At 47.8% G+C, this 12,068-nt stretch overlaps 5 protein-coding genes across 5 annotated transcripts; 3 read left to right on the top strand and 2 right to left on the bottom strand.

The window, feature by feature from the left end:
* Positions 1–548: 548 nt before the first annotated feature.
* On the bottom strand, positions 549–1,728 carry N7481_012539 (2EXR domain-containing protein; the record flags this gene model as incomplete). Its single annotated transcript, XM_057271758.1, has 2 exons — positions 549–1,386; positions 1,709–1,728. The coding sequence occupies 2 exons, from the start codon at positions 1,726–1,728 to the stop codon at positions 549–551; spliced, it is 858 nt and encodes a 285-aa protein (XP_057115946.1).
* Positions 1,729–4,142: 2,414 nt separating this feature from the next.
* N7481_012538 (chitinase A1) lies at positions 4,143–4,424 on the top strand (the record flags this gene model as incomplete). The annotated part of the gene is made up of 1 exon (XM_057271757.1): positions 4,143–4,424. One exon carries the CDS (start codon positions 4,143–4,145, stop codon positions 4,422–4,424), a length of 282 nt encoding a protein of 93 aa, XP_057115945.1.
* Positions 4,425–5,989: 1,565 nt separating this feature from the next.
* On the top strand, positions 5,990–6,999 carry N7481_012537 (uncharacterized protein; the record flags this gene model as incomplete). Its single annotated transcript, XM_057271756.1, has 3 exons — positions 5,990–6,049; positions 6,151–6,243; positions 6,304–6,999. 3 exons carry the CDS (start codon positions 5,990–5,992, stop codon positions 6,997–6,999), a joined length of 849 nt encoding a protein of 282 aa, XP_057115944.1.
* A 1,163-nt stretch (positions 7,000–8,162) lies between these two features.
* On the top strand, positions 8,163–10,754 carry N7481_012536 (putative G-patch domain protein; the record flags this gene model as incomplete). The annotated part of the gene is given in 6 exon segments (XM_057271755.1): positions 8,163–8,283; positions 8,405–8,842; positions 8,859–9,124; positions 9,183–9,254; positions 9,287–9,643; positions 9,699–10,754. The coding sequence occupies 6 exon segments, from the start codon at positions 8,163–8,165 to the stop codon at positions 10,752–10,754; spliced, it is 2,310 nt and encodes a 769-aa protein (XP_057115943.1).
* Positions 10,755–11,005: 251 nt separating this feature from the next.
* Positions 11,006–11,590, bottom strand: N7481_012535 (uncharacterized protein; the record flags this gene model as incomplete). The annotated part of the gene is made up of 1 exon (XM_057271754.1): positions 11,006–11,590. The coding sequence occupies one exon, from the start codon at positions 11,588–11,590 to the stop codon at positions 11,006–11,008; it is 585 nt and encodes a 194-aa protein (XP_057115942.1).
* Positions 11,591–12,068: the final 478 nt, after the last annotated feature.

The raw sequence follows: 12,068 nt of genomic DNA, 5'->3' as shown, positions 1-12,068 counted from the left end.
AAAAGGGGGGGGTTACAGATAGGGGTTACAGTCGGGGATAAAGAGGATTGAGATAGGGGCGGCGGTGTTGTCTTCTGAAGCGAAGGTTGTGAGAGGCATAGGAAGCAATACTGTAGCGGTGTAGGAGGATAGAGAGCAAAGGTTGCGAGAGACATAGGAAGCAATACTGTAACAGCGTAGGAGGATAGAGAGCAAAGGTTGTGAGAGGCATAGAAAGCGATGCTGTAACAGCGTAGAAGGATAGAGAGCAAAGGTTGTAAGAGGTATAGGAAGCGATGCCGTGACGGTATAGGAGGATAGAGAGCAAAGGTTGCGAGAGGCGTAGGAAGCGATGCTATAACGGCGTAGGAGGATAGAGAGCAAAGGTTGCGAGAGGCGTAGGAAGCGATGCCGTGACGGCGTAGGAGGATCGCTTCCTTGCCCACGCAACGTAAATGTTCGGAATTTGAGTTTTGATAAGAGTTTGAGTGATAACTTTCTATTCTTCTTGATTCAATATCTCGCGTGCTTGCAAATCGAATCGTAGAGTCGGGAAAACAGCCCAACCCCTACTTGCACTTCCCTGTACAAAGGCGAAACATGACAGCCGGGCGCATCGTTGGAGCCGAGTCCTCCGTCCCAAAAACAGACTCGACTGCACCCCGCAGCTCCTTCTTGGCGCGAATTAGGTCCTCCTGGGCAAAACCTGGCCCAATCGTAACGTTAGAAGCCTCACCAAGTTTCATGAATTCGTTAATGCTTGTCTCGTCGTCCGCATCGACAATCTGGACTCGCGCATCAGCAAGTAGGCCAAACAGGCCTGCGGCGGTCTCTGCATTTGTGTGTACAATTATAGGCGGTAGGATCACAACCGTCCACCTTTGTTTTGTACGCATTATATCTGCCAGCTGGGACCGAGTCCATCTGTATTGTGAATGTGGTTCGTCGGGATTCCTCCGGTGTTGAAAGGCCTGCAAGTGACCCAACATGATGGAGGCTTGGCGGGACTTGGTGCGCGCTGCATGCCACAGGAGACAACGCACTGGGTCACCCCAGTTGTAGGTTTCCCACTCGATATCTGCATTTGCATCCCAGTTAAGGTGAACGGAGTCACGCGCTAGGTCGAGCCATGGGTGTTCAATCATGTCATGGCTGAAGCTTTGTGTATCGGCGTTCTTTTGGAGGTCTGGGAGCGAGAGAGGGCCACGACCGTCTCCAAACGCTACATCCCTTGATTCGCGACAAACCCGCGCAATGAGAGGAGGTGCTCGATTAGTACAAGATATCTTCCAGTTTATTTTGCATGGGGGCTGGTCCCAGATAATATCGTCTTGTTGGTGGTCGAGCTCCACGATGCGGTGCGGGATACAATGGTGCCAGATCGCCAGACGAATTTCGGGAGGAAACCTGGAAAAGAGGGAAAAGACAACTTCTGGAGGGGACATAATGTAAAGGATAAATAAAAGATGTGTCGCGACAAAGTCACCGATACTAGTCGGATACATTGCCTAGTTAGTTATTACTTGGCAATTAACTAGTCATTAGCCTGCTTACCAAAGCAGTAACCTTGTTAAATAGCTTTTTGCCCCTATTATTGAATAGATCAGACTTTCATGCAAGCTGCAATACCATTACAAAATGACAACTAGCGGCCTATCGTGGTCGTGAAAAGATGCTAAAATTCGGGGATTATAAATTCAGATTTTGACCTTGGATGAATGGCGCATACTTCGAGTTCTTGCCAAGCATATTGAGAGTGTGACTTCCGATAGCCGAGGTATGAAGATCTTAGTTCCTGTATATTGGCACTGTGATCAAGCAAATATTTATGTCTCTCAAACAGGGCAACTCATTTGCGCCACATTCTAAGAAACCTGGTCCGTAACATTCCATTAGAAAATTCCAAGGTTCACGCACTAGTAGACATGCATCCCTCGAGTCTAGGCTGTACCTCGAATCTCCGTTTATTTTCGAGGTCCGTCCAAGCGACATTGGCAATAGACTACTCTTTGCTTCGCTTCTGTTTGGTTATGCCAAGCGAAGTGTGATCCGACAATGCCGATTGTCCCCAAAAACCGGCAAAGCATGTGTTTGTCTTAGGCAAGCTGCATAGCAGTACCTGAGCACGAGCCTCGTATACCAAGCCTGAACCCTTAGGTTACCAATATTGGACTATCTCACGAGGACCTTGAATCCCCTCGTTGTGTCTCTTGTTGAGGGGCCATCTCCCGCTCTTGGCGGGGGGCCAAGCTTGGCGGAGCTAGTGTGAATATTCTTGAACTTCGACCCTCCAACTACCACTGTTCTAGTGCTGGGAGTTACTTCAGCAAGATGAGACCGATCAGAGATGTCTGATCGTGTTCTAGTTCGAAAAACGTTAGGTGCATATTGCGGGGTACTTGGTATCATACTAGATCGTAATGCAATTACAAACCCACTTTCCAACCATGGAAAGCTTAAAGGATATACCTCGATGCCCTTGATTCCCGTGTTTTATTTTTCCTCGTTCAAAATACTAGATCATTCATGGCCATTGAATCCACTTTCCTTTTTTGACAAAGACAAGTTACCAAGTGATACTAGTAAGCAAGTAAAATAAATGTTACTCAAAAGCGAAAGAGGTCTTCAATTAAATGATATCCACAAATAGCAGGTGCTAAATAGTTCCAAAGTCTTATGAAAACTTGATTCTTGAGCCTTTTCATCTAATGATAACAACCCAGAGACCTTAATGAATGAGCATACATAGTCCTATCCGACACAGTACGCATTGCCCTTGACAAGATTACTGCAGGACGCATCGACATTCCTATTCAGTTGTCGGAAGCGACTAACAAGACTACCATACTTGGTCGCGATAGAGTCGCAGGAGTCACCTGCAAGACATGATGATATAATCAGCAATTGAAAAATTATAGAAAACAAATGACTTAAACTTTGACGTACCATCCTTCATCAAATGCCACTTTTTGCAGGTCGGACTTGTGCCAGTCCCTGTAGGACACCGGGGGGGGGGGGGGCAGCAGTGATAGTCGGACTGGCGGTTAACGTCGTTGTCTCATCGACCCATACCCGGATACATATAGCAAAACCCGCTCGTATGTTACTACATTGAGCATTGATGGAGGGGTTGTATTCGCTCAGTTGAGCCTCGGTAATTCTATACTGCACTGAAAGACTTTTGCATGGATCCATATTCTTGAGAAGATGCCATTTGTTGCAGGAATCAGAGACACCTGACTCTGTGGGGCCGGGGGAATCAACCCAGCCTTCAGGAATGATCTTCGTGGTTGCCGGCAGACATGAAGAGGGCATATCAGTTGGACTTGGAAGAAAAGGGTCTGTAGGGTTTGGAAAGCAGTATGAGTCCCAAGACTCTAGGATACACTCGGGATCAAGATCCCATGAATGCTAGTGATACTCCTCATCACCGAGACCAGCGTCACATGTAGTGGAATTATACTCATCGTCGAAAGGGCACCATTTAGAGCGCTCTTCCATTGCTGCCTTATCACGTTTGAAGGGAGAGTGGAAGTATGTGTGGGAATGAGGCTTGGATCTGTAGGGAAAAGCCAGGTGGTTGTTATATTGACTGTGCTCGTGACGGCGTCGGCGCTGGGCCCACGAGTATGTATCCGTTGGTGTTGTTATCGATGGGGGAGTAGTGGTCGACGGAGATACTGGAGTAAATTTTCCATCTTGGCCTGGAGGGCCAATACATATGTACTTCCCAACCATAAGCGTGAGGAATTCAGATCCCTAATTGATTAGTTTTATAATCTAACCCGCCACAGCAAAGATCTTGTTCGATGACCTCGGGCGACAGAAAGTTCTATAGGAGCATCATGGCTCCGCCTCTCTTTCGAAGCGGAATCCTTTGTTACCAGAAGGAGATGGCGCAGACAAGTTCATTCCTATATACAATACGATTCTCCTTGCAGATGACGGCTTGACCCCACCGGAATCTTGCCTCATCAGCTACAAAACGAGCTACAGTTGAAAATGTGGCTGCTTTCGGTGCAAACAAAAGTTTCTTCACATGCAACGATGGTGGACAATGCGCTAGTGGCGCTTGTACGGGCGACTCTTGTGACTGGAATCCTGCAAAATCCAAATCAAATACCAAGCGAGCTGATGGTGATGATGGTAATGACGGTGATCCCATGGATGTCGATTCGAGCCAAAGCTGCATCAGCGCCATCCCAGCCTTTATGTACAATCGCAAGTTTTTCCCAGATGAGGACTTGAAAGGGAGGCATATTCCTGGTATTTTCTATAATATTATGAAATACTTCAAACAGGAAGGTCTTGGCTCTGGTCCATTCACGGGCACGTTTAGGGAATTTACCATCACGGACGAGAATGGCCAGAATGTGGACTACGATGACTCTGGGCCGCGAAGTGCGACGAGGAGCCTAAAATCCTTGGAAAGCTGGCTCGCTTAGGACACAACGACCCATGGAATAGTAATTGGCTCAGCTGCGACGAGTTCCCATTCAACTCGCTGGATGAAGGTGGAAGACCTTCGAATAGCCGATCTTGTGTCCCAGGATACCAGCAGGAAACCAAGGGGACCATCAACCAGTTGCCCCGACAAATCAAACAAAAGGTGACATGGGAAGGGAACGATGGAAGCACTAAGGAGGCATTGGAAAAATGGAAAGATCACTGGGGCGGCCCTACTATCGTCGGAAGTACTACCGGACGAACGCCGGTTAACAAAGACAAGGTATGAAATCATGCTGGCAATAACAAGAAGAGCTTTACCTTCCATCTTTTTAATTCAGATTCCGCCACCGGACCAACTGGATCAGCCTATGATATTTTCAATCACAACATTGCCGCTGGTGAAACTGGTAGGCAGAGCGAAATTGGAATGTTGTGGGTGCTATCAATCTCATGGGCAGCTCCAAGTATGATGTTATCAGCTATAACGCATATTTTGTGGTTGAGACCTCCTCGAGAAGTCACACATTGTGGGGTCCTTACGTCAGAGTATCAAAGTATGTTCAAAAGTTCCATCAATTCCGGCTCAATGGTCGGCGACTAATCAATTCGATAGTTGTAAAGTCAAGTTTGACAATTCAGCTGCCCAAGCAAAGATCAAAAGAGGCGAGGAGCCAACACAAGACGAGCTTTTCAATACCACTAGTGATATGCTCCACTTGATATCCCTAGTTGACGGTTCAAAGACTCAAACTGAAATTCTGGAGGATGCGGAGGTTTTCGAAATTGATTTGCCATTGTGATAGGCTCATCGAGTTATTTCTGAAGACCTTGTGGAGGTTACCTGGGGGATCAAATTCGAAGTTAATTCTTCATATGTATCGCGGAATATAATTTGAATGCTTAGCCATCTGTGACGGGAATTTCCGGAAGGAGTTGAGCTCAACGGCGTAATTGCTTCCTAGGAATAGCAGTTAGACCAATCAGCGAGTCCTGGTACTGCCTGAGCTCTGTCCGAATATAGTTCCGCGGTATGGAATAACGCATCCAAATTTCCGTTTCCATGGTGTGATAGTAATCATGCTTGGTGTATACGAGCTGGCAGTGTTGAAAAAAAAAACTTTGCTTTACAATAACCATCTCCAGCCCCATGCGGGAGGAATGGGGGTCTTGGAAGGGCTCTTTTTACTCGGGCTTCTGAGAAATGTCACTCAACTGGAATTGAAATGAGAAAGAAAAGGAATGTTGGAACGAATAAGAGCATCTTATTCTAGAACTTACTAATGTGATAATACATAGTGTTAGATACCAATGCACTTCCTTGGCGTATAGATTTAAGGTGGCGTTTACAGTCCCCGTATCCAGGAGAATATTTAGCTCCAATCACCCCCGCGCTTTTTGCGAGATTTCTTTTTTCCGTTTCGTGCCCAGGTCTCACCTTCTTCCAAGGTTCAACTTCTCTTCCATCGGGGAAATATCCCTTTCGCTTCGCATCATACGTCTCGTTAGTTTTTGTTCAATAAATCAAAAGGGATACTTTTTCAAACTTCCACTGTGCTACAAAATGCTCGATGAAACCGATATGATAGAATTTGGGCTACTGCCTTTCGATCACTATGTTATGGTAAGATTGGGATTATTGAAAAAAATGGGAGTTCTGCAGTGTCACAAATCCTGAGAAGCACAAAATCCAATATTTCGTGAGCACTAACTGTATAGAAACAGGATAAATGGGACCCTAACTCCGTGCTTCCGAAAACCCAACAATTCCGCGCCCTTGTTGATTCTTGGGTTCGTCTTGGCAAAGAGGGCCGCAATGTAACCTTCCAACTTTAGCCCCGTCTTTATCTAGGCATGAATATTGACGATAGCAAATAGGAATATCCAGATGGCCACGAGTTGCTTCCCGACGAGATTCCTTCTCATGTTCCTCAAGATTTGATGTCAGATGAGGAACGCACAAGAGATGGTCAAACATCACCAATACTCTGGATTCGGACATGGTTTGGGAGAAAAGACGATCCGGCTAGTTGGAGTGCTGCCGACGCGGGATATAGGCGTATCCGCTCAATTACTGCTGAAGATGACCTGGACAATATTTTGGACCAAGAGTGCTTTCATGACAACGAAAAATCCAGTTCTAATAATCCTGTACCCGATGGAGACGAAAGTCCCGAATTCATCGATGGATTCGCTTGCGGCACGCCAGGCTCTGTGCCGTCATATATGATCACAGCCTTAATGAACAAGCCAGATACGTTGGACGGCCTCTCAGACCGCAATTGGCCAACAGAGTCTTATATGAGACCACCCGAGCCAGATATGTATCAATCCCTTATGGTTGTTGTCGCTGATCGTAAAGCGTGCGAGGAGGGATGGATGTTGCTCTTAGCGGTGAATCACAAGGGAGAGCTTCTTCCATTCAAAATTCGCGAAAGGGCTTCATGGACAACGCAACTTTTGGTCAATTTCACGGATGGCCAGCATTTAGATGAGGATACTCGAAATCCTGAACATGATATCGAATATTACCGGCATGAAGGAGATGGCTGGGCTGATGCTTCTGTGCCCTGAGAGTAGGCATCGCAAGCTCGATAGGACCCACCGGAATGGGAGGATAGATGCTCATATGGCAATCTACAAATTGTGCTAAACTGACTTGTTACCTTTATCCGCCAAGTATATTTATGGATTGTTTTTCCTTGATCATGATGGTCGCCCGCAGCTGTTCTTTGTATGGCGGAAGAGGCATTGGTAGTAAATTCGATAAACTTCTAGTAAGATATTACCCAAGTTGAGGTAAACATCCATACTTAATTGGCAGGTTGACAGATAGCCCATTTGGGCCGCTTTCTCCGTGGAAATCGCGAGTATTTCTTGCAGCACATGGCACAATTGATCATGGATGAAACTGGAAGTATAATTTTCTTTACCAGTAAACTCTGCTCCCATGGCTGATTAGTTCTTGCAATTCAAAAGGCTTAAAGATTCATTCGCTTCAGTTTCGCGGGCTTTAACGTGTTTTGGCGCATCCTGGTATTTCGTCCTTGCCACATGACCTTGATGAATAAAAAGTTTCACGTGGTCAGGAGCTGTGCGGCTCAGATTTCACCCTGACAGTGGGCCTTGGCGTCTCCTCCACGAACAAGGAATTAGTTGAGGCAATGAGACGTCAGTGTGGGCGAGCACGCTCCTTTCTTTATCGCATGGGCCAATCGCGCTGACTGGCACATAGTCGACTGTACCCGTCTGCGGCGCCATAAATGGCATGTATTGGCGTTACCCAGTTGGATTGATGCTCGTCAGCCGAGAGCAAGGGTCATTGCAATCGGAGAGGGGGACCCTGTCAAAAAAACTTGCGCAGTCACTGCGCCAAATACCAGCATGAGTGTCGGGGCAGCTATTCAAAACAAGAAAGATCATTGGTTGTGGACTCTTCTCATGAATCTCTAGAAAAATAGTATATTACCGTTCAACCTGATAGAGGCATCCCCCAAACATGCAATTATTTGGGTTGTTTATGACTTAGGGGATAACCAGTTACTCTTGCCCTATATTATTGACCTACACTATATTACTCCTATACTCCATATACTCCATTTAGTAAAGCAGCTCCCAAAGCGGTCAGCCATTCTGCCCACGTTATCGCAAGCTCTCCAACATCCTTGGGATCCACTCCGCAAGTGCCTCTGTCTCCCTCGTTCAGCCTTGACGCCTTTAGATCGAGTCGATGCGCGATGGTGCATCCATACGAAGACAGCAGACAAAACTCAGGTCCGCAACGGCGGGCCTATCCTCCCCGTGATGATCGCGATGGTCGCATGTACGATGACCGCTCGAGATCTCGCTCACCTGGCGGTATACCTTCCTCCCCGCATGGACATGGCAAGAACTTCACGGGCTCTTGACCTCAAGGACTTCTTCTACACCTTTTCTCTGAACTTTGGCTGATATCATCCCTTTCGTTTCGCGGGAAAAGGCTACTCTGGCTCCCACCAACGGCACGACAATCGCAGGCGCGAATACTCGGAGAATTGGGATGCGAGGGCTCCCCCTCAAAACAGAGACCAGGATGATCACCGTCTTCGCCCTTCACGATCGCCTCAGCATCGAGGACGGCAGACATATCGAGATCGTGATCGGGAGGGTTATCGATCGCCTGGTCATAGTCGCAGTCGAAGCTATAGTCGCAGCCGCAGTGCTCGGCGAGGTGGGCCGGGCTTTGGTCGCGAGAGCAAAGATATTATGATGGACGGACTGCCGCAGGATATGTCAGAGGATGATGTGAGTTACCTTCTGCCTGAATACTTTTCTTCGATGTCAGGCGTTTTGCTCACCTTTTCTTTCTCGGTACAGGTTTCAGCAGAACTCGAGCAAGCTTACCACATCGTCGGCCTGGAAGAAATCCGCGTTATTCGTGACAGACAAACAAGTTAGTGAACTGAACTTCTGCTATGACAAGACGATCAGTGTTCTCATGGATATTATGTTGGCAGAGGTATCGCGAGGTCTTGGATTCCTTCGTTTCCGAACTATCGACTATGCCAGGGACTTTTTAGAACGGAACCACCCCTGCATCTATCTATATGGCCCAACTGCTGGAGAGAACGATCGCAGTACGAAGGTTCGAATAGCATACAGTCGTGAACGGGAAGATCGAGCCCGGGCGAAAGCCGATGGGGATTGGACGTGCCGAATGGTATGAGTTCTGCAGAAAGACATTGGGGTTGTGTTCTATGCTAATTTCGAGCTTTTAGTGTGGAGTTGTCAATTTCGCAACCCGGGCAAAGTGCTTTCGGTGTAATGCACCTCGTCCTGGTTGGTTTACTGTGTCCGTTCCAGCAATCTTGGATGCTAATAGACATCAGAACTAGGTCCAGTTGGTCCTCCCGGGGTCCCTGCCCCGAAAGTAGTGAACAATGGGGATAATGACGCCGCACCTGAAAACCAACCATCCCAATTCATCCTCATTAGAGGGTTAGAAGGGTCTGTCAACGAAGATCTCCTTGCAAAGGGCGTCGCCAAACTATACCGACCAAATGTGGGAAATAACGATAACACCACTAATACGCAAAAGAAAGCTGGCAAGGTTGCTTCAACAACTGGAGATGCTAATCCTGGGGCCCGCGAAGGTTCTATTCGGCGTGTATTATTGGTCCGAGATCGTAAGACGAATGAAAGTTGGCATTACGGGTTTGCTGAGTTTGCCAATGTCATGGTATGTAGACTAGCGCTTCCCACTTATCCAGCCACACTGACAGTACTTTGCATAGGATGCGCAAGCTGCTATTCAACGATTGAATTCTTTCGACAAATTCACCATCTCATCCCGACCAGTCCTAGTTAGCTACATCCATGCGGGAGTTTTCGTACCAGTTATGGATCCCCATCCCAGTACAGAACACTTCACATTCAGTCCGCTTGCCAACCCCTCGCTAAAGCTCATGTATTGGGACGATGAGGGATACGTGACGGAACTCATGTTGTCATCTCCCGAAGACGACGTCGGCTTTGACCAATCCAAGAGCGACAAGGCTGTCGCAGGCCAAGATGAAGGCCAGTCTAAGGGACAAAAGGATACGGAGAAGGCCAAAAAGAGAAAGGCAGATGCGCCAGCCAATGCAAATGCAAAGAAACTTGCCATGCCCTCTCAATTGCAATTTTGGAGCAATCGACACGCCGAGCTCCACGGTATCCCAAAAGACAGCGATGGAAATGTCATTGAGACCCCATCGGAACCTCTCGATCAGAACGCCCCGCCGACTCAGTCTTATGCGGACCTTAATCGCAACTGCTGCTATTTGTGCATGCGCCAATTTAAGAGTACCGCCAATGTCAATCGCCATGAACGCCTGAGTGCACTGCATCGAGAGAACCTACAAAATGAACAAGCGAAGAGTCGTGGTATGGGGAAACTCTTCAAACATGGCATTGTGCCACCGACGGCTGAATATCGTGACCGTGCCCGAGAACGTCGAAAGGCATTTGGCCGGGGCAAGCCTAGCGCTGGAACTGGAACTGGAGCTGCTCGATCGAAACCCTCGGCTCCGGAGGAAGAGGAACCACCAGTGCAGACAACGTCCAAGGGTGCATCGCTACTTAGTAAGATGGGCTGGTCAGCCGGTTCTGGCTTAGGTGCACAGGGTACAGGCGTCACAGCCCCCATTGCTACAGAGGTTTACGCGCAAGGGGTCGGATTAGGAGCTCAGGGCAGCAAACTGGGCGATGCAAGCGAAGAAGCAGCTCGCAATACCCGGGGCCGCTACGACGAATTCCTAGAAAAAACCAAAGCAACAGCTCGACAGCGGTACGATAAAATGAACCAGTGATAGCTAGAACCAACTGTACCATAAATGAATGATATTAAACATACCCGCAATTACAAAGAGAAGCAGAGAATTGTCTTCATGATATTTTAGCAGTGAACACCAGCAGGCTATGCTCAGTATATCAAATCAGATGCATAATGTACAAGGTATCGTTAAATCAAGAGCAGAGTGTGTTGTTTGTTATGTTAGTATGTATCCCGATACGCAGGCGCAGCAAAGCAAAGCACAGCGGGACCACTGGCACGACCTTCTTACTCCTTCTTTGCCTCCAGCTCACGCTTCTTCGCCTTCTCAATCTCAAGTTGTTTGTCAAAGCGATCTCCAAACACGCTCGCGACCCAATCAGTAACCTCCTTCTCAAGCTCCTCATCCGACTTGCCCTGAGCAGCACCTTCTAATCCACCCCGCATGACCCGCCGCATATCATCGATCCCATTAACATTGAGCATGCACATGATACCGCCGGTAGTCATCATTCCAAAGGACATAACATTGATCGTGGCAAGGCTGAGCGCTTCGAATGAATCCATCGCGCCGTTGAAATTGGGCTGGTAGTAGGTTGAGGATGTGTAGTATGGCGGGATGGCGGCGATGCGCTTTTTGATGTGGGCTCTTCGGGTGATGAATACTGAGAAGGCGAAGAATGCCACTCCTCCGGCGAAAAGTTTGAGGTTGGTGTTATTTTGTGGTTTGGGTGGTTGGACTAGTTGTGTTGATGGTTCGGAGGAGGGAGGTGGAGGGAGAGGTTGGTCTTGTTTTAAGGACGCATTGTCGTTGAGACCTGGTGTATTTGTGTCTGGCTTTGAGCCGGAGCCCCATCCTAGGAAGGAAAGCATTGCTTGGTGTGGGGATATAGATATGTTGAGATTTTGCAAGGACAGATTCCTGGCCTGGTCGTTGAGTATTCGGGTTGTGGCGAAGGCGGAGGAATTGACAATTGAGGCAACGATTCTACCTTGGCTTTGAAATATGGTTTGTCTCCGCACGAAATCTGGATTGCCGAACAGGCGCTGAAGTGCTGAAATGCTGAAGTGCTGAGAAGAGACGGGAGTGACAGCGCGTTGCGGAGGCGGCGGAGCAGCTTGGCCGATCTCCACGTGACACCAGTTTGGCCAGAACCAAATGGAAGCAGCCTAACCGCTTTTTCTATATCGATCTATTCTCGATATCCAACTGATTCGCTTTCTTGTATCATGAGAACCGTCTGGTATCATTGAACCGGACTAGATGTTGTGTCTCGGTAAATCCCCATGATCGTCTTGCAGGCTTCAAAAAAGCGCACATCCGCCTCATACCATCAGCTACGCTATGGTT

Source organism: Penicillium waksmanii (genome assembly GCF_028829765.1).
Source record: "Penicillium waksmanii strain IBT 27052 chromosome Unknown utg000010l:1.0-3698451.0:1.0-3701458.0, whole genome shotgun sequence".
Lineage (NCBI taxonomy): Eukaryota > Fungi > Ascomycota > Eurotiomycetes > Eurotiales > Aspergillaceae > Penicillium > Penicillium waksmanii.
The sequence above is the reverse complement of the archived record's forward strand: the minus strand, read 5'-3'. Positions and strand labels throughout refer to the sequence as shown.